Raw genomic sequence first — 24217 nt, forward strand, 5'->3', positions numbered from 1 at the left:
ATGTTCATACTGCTTGTAAATTACCTAATTTTTATTTTTTTTAAAGATTTTATTTATTTATTTGACAGAGAGAGATTACAAGTAGGCAGAGAGGCAGGCAGAGAGAGAGAGGAGGAAGCAGGCTCCCTGCTGAGCAGAGAGCCCGATGCGGGACTCGATCCCAGGACCCTGAGATCATGACCTGAGCCGAAGGCAGTGGCTTAACCCACTGAGCCACCCAGGCGCCCCCTAATTTTTATTTTAAGTGCCTTCTGGACATATGGATTGTCAAGAGAAAACTATATCGAGAGATAAAGATAAAAATTAAACCAGATAATCTCTAAGTCATTTTTCCTACTTAGAAAAATAAACAAAAACTATTTCTTCCTATGTAAGTACAAATCTTAGTGATATTTAACACAAAAAGATAATTTGCTTAAACTGAAATAACCGTTTTTCTACACTCTGTTATCATTTGTTTGTTGGGGCACTTTTTTTTTTTCTTTGCTTCTTGATTCCGGGCTTCTTTTCTCTATAAATTTCTTTTATATTCTAGAAGAGGAAAATCAGTCTTATGAAGGAATTTTAGACAAAAATAGTAAGTCATATCACAATTACTAAAGTCCTTAAAATTATGTCTGGAAAAAATATGGCAGAAAAACAAAATCTCCATGGCTTTTAATTTTCTTGCCTAAAAAGCATAATAGCCTGAACTGATACATTTTTCACAAATTAAGATTTCTGGTTACTATATACAGCATTTAATTAGACTAGTTATTAATGCTAATTTATTTTTCTTACAGAAATCCCTCTCTATATTGAATATCAGCAATAATAATATTGATGACATAAGAGACTTAGAAATACTGGAGAATCTTAATCAGCTCATAGCAGTTGACAACCAACTTCTGCATGTGAAGGTAGTGTAAAGAAAAAATAATTTTAAAGTATTTACATGAAATTGTGAATTAAAAGTAATTATTTTTCTAAATATCTATAAAATTTATTACTTTAAAAACTATTCTAGGGACGCCTGGGTGGCTCAGTTGGTTGGACGACTGCCTTCGGCTCAGGTCATGATCCTGGAGTCCCGGGATCGAGTCCCGCATAGGACTCCCAGCTCCATGGGGAGTCTGCTTCTCTCTCTGACCTTCTCCTCGTTCATGCTCTCTCTCACTGTCTCTCTCTCAAAGTAAATAAATAAAATCTTAAAAAAAAACTATTCTAGATTAACTCTAAAACTAGGATATGAATCTCAGCTTCTTACTGTATTTGCACAATTCTGTCCTCTTACGGGTTTTTCTCTTCCATACCCCTATGCCTCCACTCCTCACCAACAGAAAGAGGTTTCTCTGAGAAGGAAATATGTGCTTTTCCTCTCTGCATTATTTTTCCATCAAATGCTTCCCTCTGGAGATCAGATTTCTTACCACTTAACTCTGATCTCCCAATGACTGAATTTCTAGGAACTATGATTAGATCTGAACTCTCTCCTGGCTGCTGCTCCTTGAGCAAGTATCTGGATCTTGAACTTATTCTAATTTGTGCCAGCTGTATTTATGATATGTTATATCTTATCATACCATATTCATTCAATTATTTATTCATTCAAATATGTACTGAGCACCTACATGTCTGTCAGACACTGTAGTATTCTATGTAGTTCAGAGGAAAGAAGGATAAAGTCCTAGGGCTCAAAAAATCCACAGTCAGCAAGTAACAGAACAACATTGTGATTCTGTTTTCATAAGTTTCGTGGTAGCACCAACTCAGCCTGGGGCTAGAAAAGGCTTCCTGGAAACAGTCATCTGTAAGCTGAGCCACTGCCATGACCTCAGTTTCTGGTATGGCAATAGGGTGGGCTGGGTATAATTTCTTTACCTGAAGCCATAGGGGCAATGAAGGGCTTTCTCCCCCCATTAACAGAGCTCTTGTTTTCAAAACTACTTCCAGACATCTATCCAATGACCTTAAATAAGTTTCTCCTGACTTGTTTCCAAATTCAGACCTATTACGGGGCTAATCCCATAACTACTATAAGCAGTAGATAATTATGAAAATATTACACATATTATACTACAACTAAATTCCCCAAAATACCTAAAATGTCACTGAACAATCAGGATGGATATTCAAAATAAAAATAAGGAATAAATAAATATAAATAGATAAATAAGATAAAATAAAATAAAAATAAGGATTGCTTCTAATAAGGAAGCATGACTCAGTTAATTGTTGCATCTTACAACAATTAAGAAGGATGTAAGAAGTTCATGGGATAAAGTCTACATTCAAAAATATTTTAAGTTTTAGACTGCTCTTCTAGATCCCCCTCCAACTGGGCATTTTGTATTCATCAAAATTATTTAATTTTTCGATGAATTTAAAGTATTTGTATGAATATGATTTTGTGGTAGATCAACAGCCTTATATGAAATACACTACACATGCATATGATCCTAATCAAAGTGACAGAGCCTGGAGTCTAAGTTTTTATTAAGTAGAGAAGATTTGTGCTGTGTGTAACATTCCTTATTTATCACATGGAAAATAGAAACAGAGCAGCCAGTTATAGAAACTCACTTTTCCTGGGGAGAGAAAAGTGGAGAATTCTAGTCTCCCAAATTGTCATCAATTTTAAGTACAGTTTAAGTATTTTTCCCAAATGTTTTTGTAAGCCAGGTTTTTACATGCAATGCTTGGTAATGAGTGGTAAATGTATTTTAAATGATCTGATTAGTTGTTAATTATAATTACTACCAAGATTCATTTCAGTTATTGTCATTATCCTTAAAGCCTTATGCTATTATGTTTTTAAAAAAGATTTTATTTATTTATTGAGAGAGAGAGAGAGCACGAGCACACTGAGAGGGAGAAGGGGTAGCTGAAGTGGGAGAGAGAGAAGCTCAAGAAGATGTAGCGCTGAGCATGGAGCCTGAGATTGTGACCTGAGCCAAAATCAAGGTTTGGATGCTTAATCAACTGAGCCACTCAGGAGTTCCTCTGTTATGCTTTTAACTCTGAACAGAAAATGAAAGTCCAGTAACAGGACAAAAATGCTAGGCTCCAAATGATTCCAAAGGAAGTTTTTCTGAATGACATTAAGACCAATCTATTTCAACTACAGTGATTCTTAAGCTATGTTACTAATGCATAATCAGGAAAAATGTGTAACCAAAATAAATACTTTCATTACTATTGATTATTCAGCCCAATGATAAAAGTCTAAATAAACAAATCCTTATATTTTAAGACTGAAGTCAATGTTACCTCCTCTGTGTAGTTCTCCCTGAACCCATCCCCATCAAGTTAACCTATTAAAAATATTTATAATATTATATGTGCCAGGCAGTGCTCTATGTTTTCCGAAAACATTCTAGGCGCCAAGGATACCATGATCAAGACAGACAGCATCTCTACCCTCAAGGAGCTTACATTAAAATGAAACGGGAGGGAACAGTCAGAAAATAAATAAGCAGAGAAGATCATGAAAAGGGCTATGAAGAAATTAAATAGGATGACATAATGGAAAGGGGGTCAGTAGATATTTTAAATCAGTTTATGAAAAAAATTCCTCTGAGGAAATGACACTTATGCTGAGACCTGAAGAGTGATAAAGAACAAACTGTGCAAAGAGCTAAGAAAAGAACATACCAAGCATAGGGAACAGAATATTTAAAAATTCTGAGTATCCGAGGAACAAAAAAGAGGCCAGTTTACTGTGATAAGCATCTCTGTGCCTAGCTCAGTCTCTAACACAGTGTAAGTACTCAATAAATAATTGTTGAATGAGTGAAGAGGCAACAGTTAAACGTGAGATTATGATAGGGGTCAGATCATAAAGATCTTTTAAGCCATAGTCGTGAATTTTATTCTAAATGTAATAGAAAGTCACTAAAAGGATTATATTTTTAGAAGATTATCAGTTATGTGATGAATAGGTTGCAAGGGGGCGCCTGGATGGTGCAACTGCCGTTGGCTCAGGTCATGATCCTGGGATCCTAGGATGGAGTCCCTGGAGCCTTGCACTGGGCTCCCTGCTCAGTGGGGAGTCTGCTTCTTCCCCTGCTCATGCTCTCTCTCACTTGCTCATTCTCTAGTTCAAATAAATAAATAAAATATTTTTTAAAATAAAAATTAAAAAAAAAAAGAATGTATTGCAAGAATAACAGTGGGACGCCTGGGTGGCTCAGTTGGCTAAGCAGCTGCCTTCGGCTCAGGTCATGATCCCAGCGTCCTGGGATCGAGTCCCACATCGGGCTCCTTGCTCCGGAGGGAGACTGCTTCTCCCTCTGACTCTGCCTTCCACTCTGTCTGACTGTGCTCGCTCTCGCTCGCTCTCTCTCTGACAAATAAATAAATAAAATCTTTAAAAAAAAAAAAAAAAAGAATAACAGCAAAGACATCTGTTGGGAGACTACTGCAAAGGTTAAGAAAAGATGGTTGCTTGGAGATGAAAAGAAGTGGATGGATTAGAGGTATATTTTTTTTTTATTGACCCTATGGAACTTGTTGAGTAGGATGCACAAGAATAAAGGAAAGAGAAGAATCAAGGATGAATCATTGTTTTTTTGCATGAGGATCTGGGGAGACATGGTAGCCTTTACAAATTGGGAAGTACAAGGGATGGAATAAAAGACTTCCTTGTATTGAAATGTCTACTGGGCACTGAAATTGACAGACCAAGTAGACATTTGGAATTCAAGGGAGAAGATAGGAAAGTTTGAGAGTCAACAGTACTAACAGGATATTTAAAGCTATGACTCTGGGTGAAAGACAGTAGGAATAGAGAATAGATTCCAATATTTAGAGATCATTTAGATGAAAAGGCACTAGGAGAAGTTAATGATGTAGAAGAAAACAAGAAAAAGAAGCTTCAAGAAAGAGGGAATGGGAGGGGAGGAGTCAAGATGGCGGAGAAGTAGCAAGCTGAGACTGCTTCAGCTAGCCGGAGATCAGCTAGATAGCTTATCTAAAGATTGCAAACACCTGAAAATCCATCGGCAGATCGAAGAGAAGAAGAACAGCAATTCTGGAAACAGAAAAACAACCACTTTCTGAAAGGTAGGACCGGCGGAGAAGTGAATCCAAAGCGACGGGAAGATAGACCCCGGGGGGAGGGGCCGGCTCCCGGCAAGCGGCGGAGCAACCGCGCACAAAATCAGGACTTTTAAAAGTCTGTTCCGCTGAGGGACATCGCTCCAGAGGCTAAACCGGGGCGAAGCCCACGCGGGGTCAGCGTGGCCTCAGGTCCCGCAGGGTGACAGAAGGATCGGGGGTGTCTGAGTGTCGCAGAGCTTGCGGGTATTGGAACGGGAAAGCCGGCTACAGAGACAGAGCCGACAGTAAGCTCGCAGCTCCGTGTTACCTTGAACCGGTCGCAGGCTCGGTGAGCTCGGAGCGCGGCCGGAGGTCAGGCAGACGGGAGTAACTGGGCGCTGTTCTCTGAGGGCGCACTGAGGAGTGGGGCCCTGGGCTCTCGGCTCCTCCGGGCCGGAGACCAGGAGGCCGCCATTTGTATTCTCGTCCTCTGGAACTCTACGGAAAGCGCTCAGGGAACAAAAGCTCCTGAAAGCAAACCCGAGTGGATTACTCACCCCGGCCCCGGGTAAGGGCGGTGTAATTCCGCCTGGGGCAAAGACACTTGAGAATCACTACAACAGGCCCCTCCCCCAGAAGATCAACAAGAAATCCAGCCGAGACCAAGTTCACCTAACAAGGAGTGCGGTTTCAATACCAAGGAGAGCAGCAGAAATCCAGAGGAGGAGAAAGCCAAGCACGGAACTCATGGCTTTTTTCCTGTGATTTTTTTTAGTCTTGCAGTTAATTTAATTTTTTCTTTTTCATTTTTTTTTTTTTTTTCTCGCCTTCGGGTAAAATTTTTTTTTTTTTAACTGTTACCTTTTTCTTTTTTAACGATTTTTTACTAGTTTATCTAATATATATATATATATTTTTACATTTTTCTTAGGTGTTTTCTTTTTTAAAAAAAAAAATTCTTTTCTTTTCTTTTTTTTTTTTTTTCTTTTTTCTTTCTTCCTTTTTGAACCTCTTTTTATCCCCTTTCTCCCCACTCACGATTTTGGATCTCTTCTAATTTGGCTAAAGCATATTTTCCTGGGGTTGTTGCCACCCTTTTAGTATTTTACTTGCCCCTTCATTTACTCTTATCTGGACAAAATGACAAGACGTAAAAATTCACCACAAAAAAAAGAACAAGAGGCAGTACCGAAGGCTAGGGACCTAATCAATACAGACATCGGTAATATGTCAGATCTAGAGTTCAGAATGACAATTCTCAAGGTTCTAGCCGGGCTCGAAAAAGGCATGGAAGATATTAGAGAAACCCTCTCGAGAGATATAAAAGCCCTTTCTGGAGAAATAAAAGAACTAAAATCTAACCAAGTTGAAATCAAAAAAGCTATTAATGAGGTGCAATCAAAAATGGAGGCTCTCACTGCTAGGATAAATGAGGCAGAAGAAAGAATTAGTGATATAGAAGACCAAATGACAGAGAATAAAGAAGCTGATCAAAAGAGGGACAAACAGCTACTGGACCACGAGGGGAGAATTCGAGAAATAAGTGACACCATAAGACGAAACAACATTAGAATAATTGGGATTCCAGAAGAAGAAGAAAGTGAGAGGGGAGCAGAAGGTATACTGGAGAGAATTATTGGGGAGAATTTCCCCAATATGGCAAAGGGAACAAGCATCAAAATTCAGGAGGTTCAGAGAATGCCCCTCAAAATCAATAAGAATAGGCCCACACCCCGTCACATAATAGTAAAATTTACAAGTCTCAATGACAAAGAGAAAATCCTGAAAGCAGCCCGGGAAAAGAAGTCTGTAACATACAATGGTAAAAATATTAGATTGGCAGCTGACTTATCCACAGAGACCTGGCAGGCCAGAAAGAGCTGGCATGATATTTTCAGAGCACTAAACGAGAAAAACATGCAGCCAAGAATACTATATCCAGCTAGGCTATCATTGAAAATAGAAGGAGAGATTAAAAGCTTCCAGGACAAACAACAACTGAAAGAATTTGCAAATACCAAACCAGCTCTACAGGAAATATTGAAAGGGGTCCTCTAAGCAAAGAGAGAGCCTACAAGTGGTAGATCAGAAAGGAACAGAGACCATATACAGTAACAGTCACCTTACAGGCAATACAATGGCACTAAATTCATATCTCTCAATAGTTACCCTGAATGTGAATGGGCTAAATGCCCCTGTCAAAAGACACAGGGTATCAGAATGGATAAAAAAACAAAACCCATCTATATGTTGCCTCCAAGAAACACATTTTAAGCCCGAAGACACCTCCAGATTTAAAGTGAGGGGGTGGAAAAGAATTTACCATGCTAATGGACATCAGAAGAAAGCAGGAGTGGCAATCCTTATATCAGATCAATTAGATTTTAAGCCAAAGACTGTAATAAGAGATGAGGAAGGACACTATATCATACTCAAAGGGTCTGTCCAACAAGAAGATTTAACAATTTTAAATATCTATGCCCCCAACGTGGGAGCAGCCAACTATATAAACCAATTAATAACAAAATCAAAGAAACACATAAACAACAATACAATAATAGTAGGGGACTTTAACATTCCCCTCACTGAAATGGACAGGTCATCCAAGCAAAAGATCAGCAAGGAAATAAAGGCCTTAAATGACACACTGGACCAGATGGACATCACAGATATATTCAGAATATTTCATCCCAAAGCAACAGAATACACATTCTTCTCTAGTGCACATGGAACATTCTCCAGAATAGATCACATCCTCGGTCCTAAATCAGGACTCAACCGGTATCAAAAGATTGGGATCATTCCCTGCATATTTTCAGACCACAATGCTCTAAAGCTAGAACTCAACCACAAAAGGAAGTTTGGAAAGAACCCAAATACATGGAGACTAAACAGTATCCTTCTAAAGAATGAATGGGTCAACCGGGAAATTAAAGAAGAATTGAAAAAAATCATGGAAACAAATGATAATGAAAATACAACGGTTCAAAATCTGTGGGACACAACAAAGGCAGTCCTGAGAGGAAAATATATAGCGGTACAAGCCTTTCTCAAGAAACAAGAAAGGTCTCAGGTACACAACCTAACCCTACACCTAAAGGAGCTGGAGAAAGAACAAGAAAGAAACCCTAAGCCCAGCAGGAGAAGAGAAATCATAAAGATCAGAGCAGAAATCAATGAAATAGAAACCAAAAAAACAATAGAACAAATCAACGAAACTAGGAGCTGGTTCTTTGAAAGAATTAATAAAATTGATAAACCCCTGGCCCGACTTATCAAAAAGAAAAGAGAAAAGACCCAAATAAATAAAATCATGAATGAAAGAGGAGAGATCACAACTAACACCAAGGAAATACAAACTATTATAAGAACATACTATGAGCAACTCTACGGCAATAAATTTGACAATCTGGAAGAAATGGATGCATTCCTAGAAACATATAAACTACCACAACTGAACCATGAAGAAATAGAAAGCCTGAACAGACCCATAACCAGTAAGGAGATTGAAACAGTCATTAAAAATCTCCAAACAAACAAAAGCCCAGGGCCAGACGGCTTCCCGGGGGAATTCTACCAAACATTTAAAGAAGAACTAATTCCTATTCTCCTGAAACTGTTCCAAAAAATAGAAATGGAAGGAAAACTTCCAAACTCATTTTATGAGGCCAGCATCACCTTGATCCCAAAACCAGACAAGGATCCCACCAAAAAAGAGAGCTATAGACCGATATCCTTGATGAACACAGATGCGAAAATACTCAACAAAATACTAGCCAATCGGATTCAACAGTACATTAAAAAGATTATTCACCACGACCAAGTGGGATTTATTCCAGGGCTGCAAGGTTGGTTCAACATCCGCAAATCAGTCAATGTGATACAACACATCAATAAAAGTAAGAACAAGAACCATATGATACTCTCAATAGATGCTGAAAAAGCATTTGACAAAGTACAACATCCCTTCCTGATCAAAACTCTTCAAAGTGTAGGGATAGAGGGCACATACCTCAATATCATCAAAGCCATCTATGAAAAACCCACCGCAAATATCATTCTCAATGGAGAAAAACTGAAAGCTTTTCCGCTAAGGTCAGGAACACGGCAGGGATGTCCATTATCACCACTGCTATTCAACATCGTACTAGAGGTCCTAGCCTCAGCAATCAGACAACAAAAGGAAATTAAAGGCATCCAAATCGGCAAAGAAGAAGTCAAATTATCACTCTTCGCAGATGATATGATACTATATGTGGAAAACCCAAAAGACTCCACTCCAAAACTGCTAGAACTTATACAGGAATTCAGTAAAGTGTCAGGATATAAAATCAATGCACAGAAATCAGTTGCATTTCTCTACACCAACAGCAAGACAGAAGAAAGAGATATTAAGGAGTCAATCCCATTTACAATTGCATCCAAAACCATAAGATACCTAGGAATAAACCTAACCAAAGAGACACAGAATCTATACTCAGAAAACTATAAAGTACTCATGAAAGAAATTGAGGAAGACACAAAGAAATGGAAAAATGTGCCATGCTCCTGGATTGGAAGAATAAATATTGTGAAAATGTCTATGCTACCTAAAGCAATCTACACATTTAATGCAATTCCTATCAAAGTACCATCCATCTTTTTCAAAGAAATGGAACAAATAATTCTAAAATTTATATGGAACCAGAAAAGACCTCGAATAGCCAAAGGGATATTGAAAAAGAAAGCCAACGTTGGTGGCATCACAATTCCGGACTTCAAGCTCTATTACAAAGCTGTCATCATCAAGACAGCATGGTACTGGCACAAAAACAGACACATAGATCAATGGAACAGAATAGAGAGCCCAGAAATAGACCCTCAACTCTATGGTCAACTAATCTTCGACAAAGCAGGAAAGAATGTCCAATGGAAAAAAGACAGCCTTTTCAATAAATGGTGCTGGGAAAATTGGACAGCCACATGCAGAAAAATGAAATTGGACCATTTCCTTACACCACACACAAAAATAGACTCAAAATGGATGAAGGACCTCAATGTACGAAAGGAATCCATCAAAATCCTTGAGGAGAACACGGGCAGCAACCTCTTCGACCTCTGCCGCAGCAACATCTTCCTAGGAACAACGCAAAAGGCAAGGGAAGCAAGGGAAAAAATGAACTACTGGGATTTCATCAAGATCAAAAGCTTTTGCACAGCAAAGGAAACAGTTAACAAAATCAAAAGACAACTGACAGAATGGGAGAAGATATTTGCAAACGACATATCAGATAAAGGACTAGTGTCCAGAATCTATAAAGAACTTAGCAAACTCAACACCCAAAGAACAATTAATCCAGTCAAGAAATGGGCAGAAGACATGAACAGACATTTCTGCAAAGAAGACATCCAGATGGCGAACAGACACATGAAAAAGTGCTCCATATCACTCGGCATCAGGGAAATACAAATCAAAACCACAATGAGATATCACCTCACACCAGTCAGAATGGCTAAAATCAACAAGTCAGGAAATGACAGATGCTGGCGAGGATGCGGAGAAAGGGGAACCCTCCTACACTGTTGGTGGGAATGCAAGCTGGTGCAGCCACTCTGGAAAACAGCATGGAGGTTCCTCAAAATGTTGAAAATAGAACTGCCCTATGACCCAGCAATTGCACTATTGGGTATTTACCCTAAAGATACAAATGTAGTGATCCAAAGGGACACATGCACCCGAATGTTTATAGCAGCAATGTCCACAATAGCCAAACTATGGAAAGAACCTAGATGTCCATCAACAGATGAATGGATCAAGAAGATGTGGTATATATACACAATGGAATACTATGCAGCCATTAAAAGAAATGAAATCTTGCCATTTGCAACAACATGGATGGAACTAGAGCGTATCATGCTTAGCGAAATAAGTCAAGCAGAGAAAGACAACTATCATATGATCTCCCTGATATGAGGAAGTGGTGATGCAACATGGAGGCTTAAGTGGGTAGAAGAATAAATGAAACAAGATGGGATTGGGAGGGAGACAAACCATAAGTGACTCTTAATCTCACAAAACAAACTGAGGGTTGCCGGGGGGAGGGGGTTGGGGAGAAGGGGGTGGGATTATGGACATTGGGGAGGGTATGTGATTTGGTGAGTGCTGTGAAGTGTGTAAACCTGGTGATTCACAGACCTGGGGATAAAAATATATGTATATAAAAAATATATGTTTATAAAAAATAAAAAATTAAAAAAAAAAATATTTAAAGAAAAGAAAAAAAAAAAAAAAAAAAAAAAAAAAAAAAAAAAAGAAAGAGGGAATGGCTCCTTGCATTTGACGCTGTTGAGTGGCTGACATGAGGGCAGATAATACGTTGACAGAAATCTACTGGATTTGGCAATAGTGAGATTATACCTGGTCAAGTATCATGGTTGGGTTTTGTTTCGTTTCGTTTTGTTTTCATATTTCAGAAATGGAGTACTTTAACAGGGCTTTGCACTTTTTTCTTCTAACCAAAGCCACATGAACCTCTTAGAAATTTCTTTCCATGTTATGGCTTGAAGAACTTGAGGTTTTTCATGAAATACTTCTTCATACCTGAAATTTCAATATACAACAGGACAAAAATGCTAGACTTGAAATAAAATGAGATGAAGGAAGAAAAAATTAAAAAGATTACCTGGACAGACTACCTTAAAATTAAAGTTCCCAGGGACAGGTTTAATTTGTGAAGAAGTTCAACCAGAGAGAGATTGTGGTTGGAAAATCACAGCAGAATTTAAAATAAGAAGAAATTAAATATTCAATACAAAGCTTAAATGACAAAACTGTATGTCTCCAAGAAAGAACAAAAGAGAAAAAATGGAAAATAAGCAAGTAAAAAAAAAATTTAAAAAATTAATTCAGGAGATCCAACATATGACAAATAAGAATACAAGAATCAGAAAATAGGGGGGGAAAGAAATAAAATTATATTTAAAAATAATATAATGGGCTATGATGTATAAACCAAAACAAGAATCATCTCTCTCTCTCTCTCTCTCTCTCTCACACACACACACACACACACACACGCACACACACCAGAAAGCCAGATAAAATATGTGAAACAACTTTTTCAGTCACTAGACTAGAAGTGCGCAGGACTGTGGACCCTAAGAGAAAGAAAACAAACAAGGTGAGCTCTCTAATTATCCCAGCTTTCTGCCTGAAGGCACTTTCCAGATCACAACTGCAGGGAGGGCAACAGCAAACAAGTGCCATGAAAATGTAAATCATAACGGCAGAAAAATCACTCAAGAAAAAACATCTGAAAATGACATGGAGGATGGAATTAGAAGACAGAACTTTTAAAAAGCTGTAATAAATATGGTCTAGAATTTAAAGCATGAACACAAACAGAAGAGAAATGAAAGATGCAAAGAAAAAAGTAGCTTTTGAAACTGAAAAATGGATCTATAATGAAAAATTAATTGGATGGCATTCAAAGTAGATTAGACATTAGAGAGGGCAATTGTTATGATGAGCACTGGGTATTGTATGTAAGTGCCGAATCACTGAATTCTACTTCAGAAACCAATATTGCACTGTATGTTCACTAACTAAAATTTAAATTTAAAAAGTAGATTGAATATTACAGAAGAAATTATCAGTGAACTTAAATCTATAGCATTAGAATTACTGAAGCTTAAAGGTACAGAAAATAAAAACACTAAAAAATGAACAGAGCCTCAATGGCTTGTGGAATATAACAAGCATTCAAACATGTATGTAAAAGGAGTCCTTGGAGGAGTAGGGGCATGCTGGGGACTAAATGTTTGTGTCCCTTTAAAATTCATAAATTGAAACCTATCCCCCAGGTGATGGTATTTGAAGGTGAGGCCTTTGGGAAATAATTAGGTCTTGAGGCTGGAGACCTCATGAATAGGATTAGAGTCTTGTTAAGAAGAGAAGGGACTACAACTTTCTCTCTTAGCCATGTGAGGATATAAAGAGAATACAGGCATATACAAACCAGGGAGAATGCTCTCACAGGATCACAGTATCTGCCACCACTTTGATCTTGGACTCCCCAGCCTCCAGAATTGTGAGAAATCAATGCTTTTTGCTTAAGCCATCCAGTCTATGGTATCCTATTGTAACAGCCCAAATGAAGGAGGAAGCAGAAAATAGCTTTGAAGGAATAGTGGCTTCAAAGTACACAGAATAGTCAAAACTTTTTTGGGAAAACAAAACCAAACAAACAAAAAAACCAAGTTGAAGGATTCACACTTTCCTATTTCAAAACTTACTACAGATCTGTAGTAAGTAAGGCAGTGTGGCATTGTCATAAGTATGAGACTGGGAATCCAGAAATAAACCTTCAAAAAAATAAAAGAAATGAACCTTCACATTTATGTCAACTGATTTTTTTTTTAAAGATTTTATTTATTTATTTGACAGAGAGATTACAAGTAGGCAGAGAGAGAGGAGGAAGCAGGCTCCCTGCTGAGTTAAAACTACAAAACTCTGAGGAAAACATTGGGATAAATCTTTTATGACTTGGTATCAGACAAAACCTTCTTAAATACAACATTAAATGCATAACAAAAAAGATAAATTAGACTTCAACAAAATTAAAAACTTTTGTACTTCAAAGAATACCACAAAGAAAGTGAAAAAAGCAAGCCAACAGACTGGGGAAAAATATTTGCAAGAACTATAACTGATAACAGACTTGTGTCCAAAATATATTTCAAAAACTCTCATAACTCAATAATAAAAAGACAAACCAATTTATAAATGGGCAGAGAATTTGAATAGATATTCTACAAAGAAGATATAGAAGTGGATAATCTGCACATGAGAAGATACTGGGCATCATTAGTCATTAGGGAAATGTAAATCAAAATCACAATTATACACCATACCTGATAAGATAGCTATAATTTTAAAAAAACGGATAATAACAAGTGTTGACAATATTGTGGAGAAATGGGGTGCCTATGTGGCTTACTCATTTAACTGTCTGACCCTTGGTTTCAGCTCAGGTAGTGATCTCAGGGTCCTGGGCTCAAACCCCATGTTGGGATCTGCACTCAGCATGGAGTCTGTCTCCAACCCCTACCCCTCTTGTCACTTGCCCGTTCATATGCACATGCGTGCTCTCACTCTCTCTCAAATAAATAAATAAAATCTTTAAAAAGATTGTTAATTTTTTAAAAGAAAAATAATAACCACAGATCATGGGTTAATGACATGTAAAAGTAAAATAACAATAGCTAAAATGACAGGGAGGGAGGAAATGGCAGTGTACTAAGGTTACATATGAAATGATGTCATTATTTGAAGAAAGACTGTGCTTATTTAAGGATGATTGTTCTAAACACTAAAGCAACCATTAAAATAACAAAGATGTTTGCAACTAGTAAGTCAGTAATAGAAAATGAAAGGCAAAAATAGGGGGGAGCAAGAAAAAAAGGAAAACTGAGCAGATAAGACAAATAGCAAGATGATACTTTGAACTCAGTAATATTGGTAATTATATTAAATATAAATAACTAAACATTCCAATTAAAAGGTAGAGATGGTAAGACTGGATTTTGAAAATCCAATCATGTGCTCTCTGCAAGAAAACACTTTAAAGATAAATATATATACAGGTTAAAAGTAAAATTACAGGGAAATATATACACAAATAATAAAATTAGCTGAAGTAACTATATTAATATAAGATAGAACAGATTTCAGGATAAGAAATATTACAGAGAGAGATCAGGAAATTTTATGATTAAAAAGTGCCAAATCATTAAGAAAACGTAACACTCCTCAAAAGATGTGTAGCTAATAAAAGAGCTTTAAAATGCAGAAAGCAGGGGCACCTGGGTGGCTCAGTGGTTAAGCCGCTGCCTTCGGCTCAGGTCATGATCTCAGGGTCCTCGGATCGAGTCCCGCATCGGGCTCTCTGCTCGGCAGGGAGCCTGCTTCCTCCTCTCTCTCTCTGCCTGCCTCTCTACCTACTTGTGATTTCTCTCTGTCAAATAAATAAATAAAATCTTTAAAAAAAAATAAAAAAAAATGCAGAAAGCAAAATTTGGCAGAAGAGAAACAGATAAATACATAATTAAAACAGAGATTTCAACATTCTCTCTAAGTAGCTGGTAAATCAGTAAGGATATAAAAGATAGATAAAACACAGTCAGCTGAATTAATCTAATTGACTCTCTCAGATCACTCTACCTAAGAACAGAAGTTGTAATATTCACCAAAATAGTCCATTATGCTAAGCCATAAAGCAAGCTTCAAAAAGTTTAAGGAACTGAAATTTTAGAGAGTACGTTATTTAATCACAATGGAATTAAATTAGGAATAAAGGAAAGAGCTTAAAATCTCCAAGTACTTCAAGATTTTAAAACGCACCTTTATTTTTAAAAGATTTTATTTATTTATTAGAGAGAGAGAGAGAAAGAAAGCAGGGTAAGGAACAAAGGGAGAGGGACAAGCAAACACTGCACTGAGCACAGAGCTCAACACGGGGCTCAATCTCAGGACCCTAAGATCATGATCTGAGCTGAAACAAGAGTTAGACACAACCAACTGAGCTACCCAGGCACCCCTGAAAACGCATTTTTAAAAGTGGGACAAAGAAAAATATCATAAGGAAAATTAGAAAATATTTCAACTGAGTGAAAATGAAAAAAAATTGAAAATCTGTGGGATGCAGTAGCATACTGCTTAGAGGGAAATTTATAGCTTTGAATGTTACAAAAGAGGGAAAATTATCTAACTTAACGACTTCAAGAAGCAAGAAAAGTAAATACCAATTCAGTTCAAAAGAAGGAAATAATAATGGTAACAGCTGAAATCGATATAGAATTATTGACTCACTACAGAAAAATCAATCAAACCAAAAGCTGACTCTTTAAAAATAAAAAGTAATCAATTCCAGGTGAGTTGATAAGAAAACAAAGAGAGAAGACACTACCAATATCAGAAATGAAAAATGCATTGCTATGGTTAAAAAGATAATAAAGGAATGGTGTAATGAACTTTATGCCAATAAAGTTGACAGCTTAGGTAAAATGTAAATTCCCTGAAATACACAAATTAGAAGAAACAGAAATTCTATATAGCTCTGCATCTTTTTTTTTTTTTAGCTCTGCATCTTTTAAATAAATACTTCTAAACATTTCCACAAAGAAAACTCCAAACTCAGATGGCTTTGTTGATACACTCTATCATACACTTAAGAACCAAATTATACCAATCCTCCACAAACTCCTTTAGAAAACAGATAAGCAGGAAATACTTCTCAACTCATATTATCAGGCTGACGTTATCCTCCTATTCCCAACTTTACAAGGAAAGAAAATACAATGAATGAAATAAATGAAAACAATATCTTTCATGAACACAGAAACACAAGTCCTTGCCAAAATATTAACAAATAAAACCCAGCAATATATAAAAAGATAATCCATAATGATCAAGTGAGATTTATCCCAAGAATGAAAGATTGGTTTGATATTGGTTTGACAAAAATCAATATAATTTGGGATGCCTGGATGGCTCAGTCAATTAAGTGCCGGCCTTCTGCTCAGATCATGATCCCAGGGTTCCAAGACTGAGGTGCACATCAGGCTCTTTGCTCAACAGGGAGCCTGCTTCTCCCTCTTCCTCTGCCCCTCCCTCTGCTCATGCTCTCTCTCTCTCTCTCTGACAAATAAAATCTTAAAAAGAATCAATGTAATTCACCAAACAAAATAAAGGAGAAATATGATAATCTCAACAGAGGAACAAATACATTTTTAAAAATTCAACACCCATTTTGATCTTTTTAAAAATTCTCAGCAAAGAATAAATTGAAGGGAACTTAACATGATAATTGGCATTCATGTAAAATCTATAAATAGCATCATACCTAACTATGAAAGAATAAATGCTTTCCTCCTTGAGACTGAGAATAAAGCAAGGATGTTTGCTCTACTTTATAGCAGAAGTCCTGGCCATGCAATACTGTTTTTTTACTGAAAAAACAGCAAGTTTGGAAAGGAAAAAAAAATATCTTTACCTGCAAACTACATGATTTGACAAATAAGGAATCATAAAAAGTCTACAAAAGCTATTAGATCTTATAGAATAAACTTAGCAATGCCACAGGAAACAAGGTCAACATGCAAAAATCATTTTTCACACACTAGCATTAAACAACTGGAAAATGATTGTTTTAAAAATGCCATCGACCATTCATGTCAAAAAACATGAAATACATAATGATAAACTTAAAATATGTGCAATATAAAAACTACAAAATACTGTTGGAATAAATTAATGAAGAACTAAGTAAATGGAGAGAAATACCATTTTTCATGGATTGGAAGACTATATTCTTAAGATGCTAATTATTTTTAAATTAATCTATACATTCAACATAATCCCAATCATAATCCCCGCAAAATTTTTTAAAGAAATTGACAAGCTGAGGGGCTCCTGGGTGGCTCAGTGGGTTAAAGCCTCTGCCTTCAGCTCAGGTCATGATCCCAGAGTCCTGGGATCGAGCCCCGCATCAGGCTCTCTGGTCAGCAGGGAGCCTACTTCCACCTCTGTCTGTCTCTCTCTGCCTACTTGTGATCTCTGCCTGTCAAATAAATAATAAATAAAAATCTAAAAAAAAAAAAAAAAGCTAAAAAGAAAAGAAATTGACAATCTGATTCTAAAATTTATATGATAATGCAAAGGACCTAAAATATTGAAATAATATTGGTAGAAAGAATGATGTTGAAGAACTCTTTCTACCTGATTTCACTACTTTATTGCTACAATAATCAAGACAGTGCATTAGTGACATAGGATGGACACAGATCAAGATTTGTATAGAAATCACATGTGTTCAACTGATCTTCTTACACAGGTTCCAAGATAATTCAATGAGAAGGATTAACTTTTCAATAAATGCTGGTGGAACCACTGGATATCAAAATAGAAAAAGTGAACCTTCACCCTTTATATTGTATACAAAATTCACTCAAAGTAGATCATATCTAAATTTAACTGCTAAGATATAAAACCGTTAGATAAAAAAAAAAAACATAGATTAGACAAAGTTCTTTAAAGAACTCAAACACAAAGAATACAAAAAGCAAGACCCATAAAAAACCTTAAACTGGACTTCATCAAAATCTATTTTTTTAAAAAAACTTCCATTCTTTGAAAGACATTAATGAAATAGTAAACCACAGATGGAGAGAAAATATTAGCTATCATACATGTCATGAGCAATTGTTATCCAGAATATATAAAGAACTTTTGAAATTCTATGATAAGAAGATGAGCAATACATTTTAAAATGGGCTAAAGATTATAACAAAGTTTATAAAGGAACATATACTAATGGTAAATTAATACAAGAAAAGATGCTGAGATCATCATTCATCAGGAAAAAGTAAATTTCAACCAAAGTGTGATTCAACTACAATGGCTAAAATTAAAGACACTGAAATCTCATTTTTTTTAGTTTTTATTTAAATTTTAATTAACATGCAGTGCAATATTGGTTTCAGAAGCAGATTCAGTGATTCATCACTTTAAACACCCAGTGTTCATCACAAAAGTGTCCTTTTTAATACAGATCACTCTTCTAGCCCATCACCTACCCAACTCATTACATCAACCCTCAGTTTGTACTCTATCATTAAGAGTCTCTTACAGGGTGATGGGCATTAAGGAGGGCACTTTATGTAATGAGTACTGGCTATTATATGCAATTGATTAACCACTAAATTCTACCTCTGAAACTAAAAAAAGGGGGGGGGAGTGTTTCCTTCTCTCCTTTTTTCCCCCTTCCCATATGTTTGTCTACTTTGTTTCTTAAATTCCACATGAGTGAAAGCATACGGTATTTGTCTTTCTCTTACTTTGCTTAGCATAATACACTCTAGCTCCATCCATGTTGTTGCAAATGGCAAGATTTTATTCTTTTTTATTGAATTGAGTCATATTCTATTGTATATAAATATATACCACATCTTCCTTATCCATTAATACCAATTTTTGTGGGTTTTTTCATTTTTTAAATTCAATTAATTAACATATAATGTATTATTAGTTTCAGAGGTAGAGGTCGGTGATTCATCAGTCTTTTTTTTTTTTTTTTAAAGATTTTATTTATTTATTTGACAGAGAGAGAGATCACAAATAGGCAGAGAGACAGACAGAGAGAGAGATGAGGAGAAGCAGGCTCCCTGCTGAGCAGAGAGCCCTATGCGGGACTCGATCCCAGGCCCCTGGGATCATGACCTGAGCCGAAGGTAGAGGCTTAACCCACTGAGCCACCCAGGCGCCCCTCATCAGTCTTATATAATACCCAGTGATCATTACATCACATGCCCTCCTTAATGTCAACCATCCAGTTACCCCATTCCCTCACCCCCCCTTCCAGAAACTCTCAGTTTGTTTCCAATGATTGAGTCTCTTATAGTTTATTTCCCTCTCTGATTTCATCTTTTATTTTTTCTCTCTTGCCCTATGATCCTGTTTTGTTTCTTAAATTCCACATATGAGGAAATCATATGATAATTGTCTTTCTCTGATTGACTTATTCTGTTTAGTGTAATACCCTCCAGTTCCATCCACATCATTGCAAATGTCAAGATTTCAATTTTTGATGGCTAAGTAGTATTCCATTGTATATATGTATCACATATTCTTTATTCATCTGTTGATGGACATCTGGACTCTTTCCATAGTTTGGCTATTGTGAACATTGCTGCTATAAACATTGGGATGCAGGTATCCCTTTGGATCACTACATTTGAATCTTTGAGTTAAATACCTAGTAGTGCAATTGCTGGGTCATAAGGTAGCTCTATTTTTAACTTCTTGAGGAAACTCCATACTCTTTTTCTGAGTAGCTACACCAGCTTCCATTCCCACTAACAGTGTAGGAGTGTTCCCCTTTCTCTGCATCCTCACCAACATCTTCGTTTCCTGGGTGGTTAATTGTAGCCATTGTGACTGGTATGAAGTGGTATCTCAATGTGGTTTGGATTTGTATTTCCTTGATGCCAAGTGACGCTGAGCATTATTTTTCATGTGTCTCTTGGCCATTTGTATATCTTCTTTGGAGATATGTCAGTTAATGTCTTCTGCGCATTTCTTTATTGGATTACTTATTCTTTGGGTGTTGAGTTTGATAAGTTCTTTATTGATTTTGGATACTAGCCCTTTATCTGATATCTCACTGCATTCTGTCCATTGTCTTTGGTTATGTTGACTGTTTCCTTTGCTGTGCAGAAGCTTTTTATTTTGATGAAGTCCCAATAGTTCACCTTTTGTCTTTGCTTCTCTTGCCTTTGAGATGTGTCTAGCAAGAAGTTGCTGCAGCCAAAATCACAGGGGCTGCTGCATGTGTTCTCTTCTTCATTCCATCTTACATTTAGGTCTTTCATCCATTTTGAGTCTATTTTTTGGTATGATGTAATAAAATTGTCCAGCTTCATTCTTCTACATGTGGCTGTCCAATTTTCTCAACACCATTTGTTGAAGGCACATTTTCCATTAGATATTCTTTCCTGCTTTGTCCAAAATTAGTTGAGCATAGAGTTCAGGGTCTATTTCTGGGCTCTCTATTCTATTCCATTGATCTACGTGTCTGTTATTCTGCCAGTACTATACCATCTTGATGATTACAGCTTTGTAACAGAGCTTGAAGTCCAGGACTGTGATGCCACCAGCTTTGGTTTTCTTTCTCAACATTTCTGTGGCTATCTGGGGTCTTTTCTGGTTCCATACAAATTTTAGGATTCTTTGTCCCAGCTCTGTGGAAAAAAAAGTTGATGGTATTTTGATAGGGATTGCATTGAAAGTATAGACTGTTCTAAGTAGCATGGACATTTTAAAGATATTTGTTCTTCCAATCCATGAGCATTGAGCATCTTTCCATTTCTTTGTGTTAGTCTCCCATTTCTTTCATGAGTGTTCTGTAGTTTTTCAAGTACAAATACTTTTCCTCTTTAATTAGTTTTTTTTCCTAGGTATCTTGTGAGTTTTAGTACAATTGTTAATGGGATTGACTCATTAATTTCTCTCTCTCCTGTCTTATTGTTAATGTATGAAATACAACTGATTTCTGAGCATTGATTTTATATCCTGCCATGTGGCATTGCTACATACATTCCTGTATGAGTTCTAACATTTTGGAGTGGAGTCTTTTGGGTTTTTCATGGAGAATATGTCATCTGCAAAGAGTGGAAATTTGACTTTGCCAATTTAGATGGACTTATTTCTTTTTGTTGTCTGATTGCTGAGGCTAGGACTTCTAGTACTATGTTGAACAACAGTGGTGGCAGCGGACATCCCTGCCATGTTCCTGACCTTAGCGGAAAAGCTCTCAATTTTTCCCCATTGAGAATGACATTTGCTGTGGTCTTTTGACATATGGCTTTTATAATACTGAGGCACATACTCTCTATCCCTACACTCTGAAGAGTTTTGATCAAAATAGGATACTGTACTTGGTCAAAAGCTCTTTGTGCATCTATTGAGAGATCATATGGCTCTCATCCTTTCTTTTATTAATATAGTGTATCACATTGATTAATTTGTGGAGGCTAAACCACCCTTGCAGCCCAGGAATTAAATCCCACTTGGTCATGATGAATACTCCTCTTAATGGATTGCTGGAACCCCTTGACTAGGATTTTGGTAAGAATTTTGGCATCCATGATTATCAGGGATATTGGTCTGTAATTCTCATTTTTTGTGAGGTCTTTTGTTTTGGGATCAAGGCAATGTTGGCTTTATAGAGTTTGGAAGTTCTCCTTCCATTTCTATTTTTTGAAATGTTTCAGAAGAATAGATATTTATTCTTTTTTAAATGTTTGGTAGAATTCCCCCTGGGAAAGCCTGGTCTCTTGTTTGTTGGGAGATTTTTGATTACTGCTTTAATTTCCTTGCTGGTTATGGGTCTGTTCAGGTTTTCTATTTCTTTTTCATTTGGTTTTGAGTTTATAGGTCCTTAGGAAAGCATCCATTTCTTTCAGATTGCCTCATTTTTTAGCATATAGTTGCTCATAATATGTTCTTATAACTGCTTGTATTTCTTTGGTGCTGGTCATGATCTGTCCTCTTTCATTCATGATTTTATTTATTTGGGTCCTTTCTCTTTTCTTTTTGATAAGTCTGGTTAGGGGTTTATCAATCTTATTAATTCTTTCAAAGAACCAGCTCTTAGTTTCCTTGATCTGTTTTACTATTGTTTTAGTTTCCATTTCATTGATATCTGCTCTGATCTTTATTAATTTTCTCCTCCTGCTTGGTTTAGGCCTTATTTGCTGTTCTTTCTCTAGCTCCTTTAAGTGTAAGGTTAGATTGTGTATTTGAGATCTTACTTGTTTCTTGAGAAAGGCTTGTATTGTTATATTATTCCATCTTTGGACTGCCTTTCTGCATTCCAAAGGTTTTGAACAGTCGTGTTTTCATTTTCATTTGTTTCCACGAACTCTTTAAATTCTTCTTCAAGGAGCACCTGGGTGGCTCAGTGGGTTTAGCTGCTGCCTTCAGCTCGGGTCATGATCTCAGGGTCCTGGGATCGAGCCCCGCATCGGGCTCTTTGCTCAGCGGGGAGCCTGCTTCCTCCTCTCTCTCTACCTGCCTCTCTGCCTACTTGTGATCTGTCAAATAAATAAATAAAATTCTTTAAAATAAATAAATAAATAAATAAATTCTTCTTCAATTTCCTGGTTGACCCATTCATTCTTTAGTATGATGCTCTTTAGCCTCCATGTATTTGAGTTCTTTCCAAATTCCTCTTGTGATTGAGTTCCAGTTTCAAAGCACTGTGGTCTAAAAATATGCAGGGAATGATCTCAATCTTTTGGCACTGGTTGAGATTTGACTGGAGACCTAATATGTGATATAGTCTAGAGAATGTTCCAAGTGGACTTGAGAAGAATGTGTATTCTTCTGCTTTAGAATGGAATATATCTGAATATATCTGTGAAGTCCATCTGATCCAATGTGTCATTCAGGGCCCTTGTTTCCTTTCCATTCTGCTTAGATGATCTGTTCAGTGCAGTGAAGGAGGTGTTACAATCCCCTACTACTATTGTATTGTTATCAATGTATTTCTTTAGTTTTGTTACTAATTGGCTTATATAACTGGCTGCTCCCATGTTAGGGGCATAACTATTTACAATTGTTAGATCTCCTTGTTGGATAGATGCTTTAATTATGATATAGTGTCCTTCTTCATCTTTTGGTTTAAAACCTAATTAGTTTGATAAAAGGGATTGGCCACCAATGCTTTCTTTTGATGTCCATTAGCATAATAAATGGTTTCCCACCTTCTTAATTTCAATCTGAAGGTGTCTTTGTGTCTAAAATGAGTCTCTTGCATACAACATATCGATGGGTCTTGCTTTCTTATGCAATCTCATATCCTATGTCTTTTGAATAGGGCATTTAACCCAATTAACCCATTAACATTCAGAGTAACTACTCAAAGATGTGAATTTAGTTACATCGTATTACATGTCAAGTCACTGTTTCTGTATATTGCCTCTGTTCCTTTCTGGTCTATGTTACTTTTGGGCTCTCTCTTCACTTAAAGGATCCCGCTTAACATTTCTTGAAGGACCGTTTTAGTGATCACAAATTCTTTTAGTTTCTGTTTGTCCTGGAAGCTTCTTCTGTTTTTGAATGACATCCTTGTTGGATAAAATATTCTTGGCTGCATATTTTTCTCATTTAGTACCTGACTAAATAAGACTAATGTTTCTATCCTTATAGGTTATGAACCTCTTGTCCCGAGCTGCTTTCAGGATTTCCTCTTTGTCGCTGAGATTTGCAAGTTTCACTATCATATGTCGAGGTGTTGACCTATTTTTATTGATTTTGAGGGGGTTTTCTGTGTGTTCTGGACTTTAATGCTTGCTTCCTTCCCCAGATTAGGGAAGTTCTCTGCTATGATTTTCTCCAATATACCTTCTGCACCTCTCCCTTCCCCCTTCCCTCTTTTTCTGGGATCTCTATTATTCTAAAATTGTTTCACTTTATGGTATCACTTATCTTGAAATTCTCCCCTTGTGATCCAATAGTTCTTTATCTCTCTTTTTCTCAGTGTCTTTATTCTCCATCCTTTTGTCTTCTATATCACTAATTCTCTCTTCTACCTCATTTATCCTAGTGTTTAGAGCCCCCAGTTTTATTGCATCTCTTTAATAGCCTTTTTTTATTTTG

At 36.6% G+C, this 24217-nt stretch overlaps 1 protein-coding gene across 2 annotated transcripts in view; it reads left to right on the forward strand.

Moving 5' to 3' along the window:
- The window catches only part of PPP1R42 (protein phosphatase 1 regulatory subunit 42), a 71239-nt gene that overhangs the window by 16405 nt on the left and 30617 nt on the right, over window positions 1-24217 (forward strand). For both annotated transcript variants that reach the window (XM_059166312.1, XM_059166311.1), the window contains exon 5: window positions 783-899. In XM_059166312.1, coding sequence (XP_059022295.1) covers window positions 783-899 — 117 coding nt within the window. The remainder of the gene's footprint in view (window positions 1-782; window positions 900-24217) is intronic.

Source organism: Mustela lutreola, chromosome 3, assembly GCF_030435805.1.
Source record: "Mustela lutreola isolate mMusLut2 chromosome 3, mMusLut2.pri, whole genome shotgun sequence".
NCBI lineage: Eukaryota > Metazoa > Chordata > Mammalia > Carnivora > Mustelidae > Mustela > Mustela lutreola.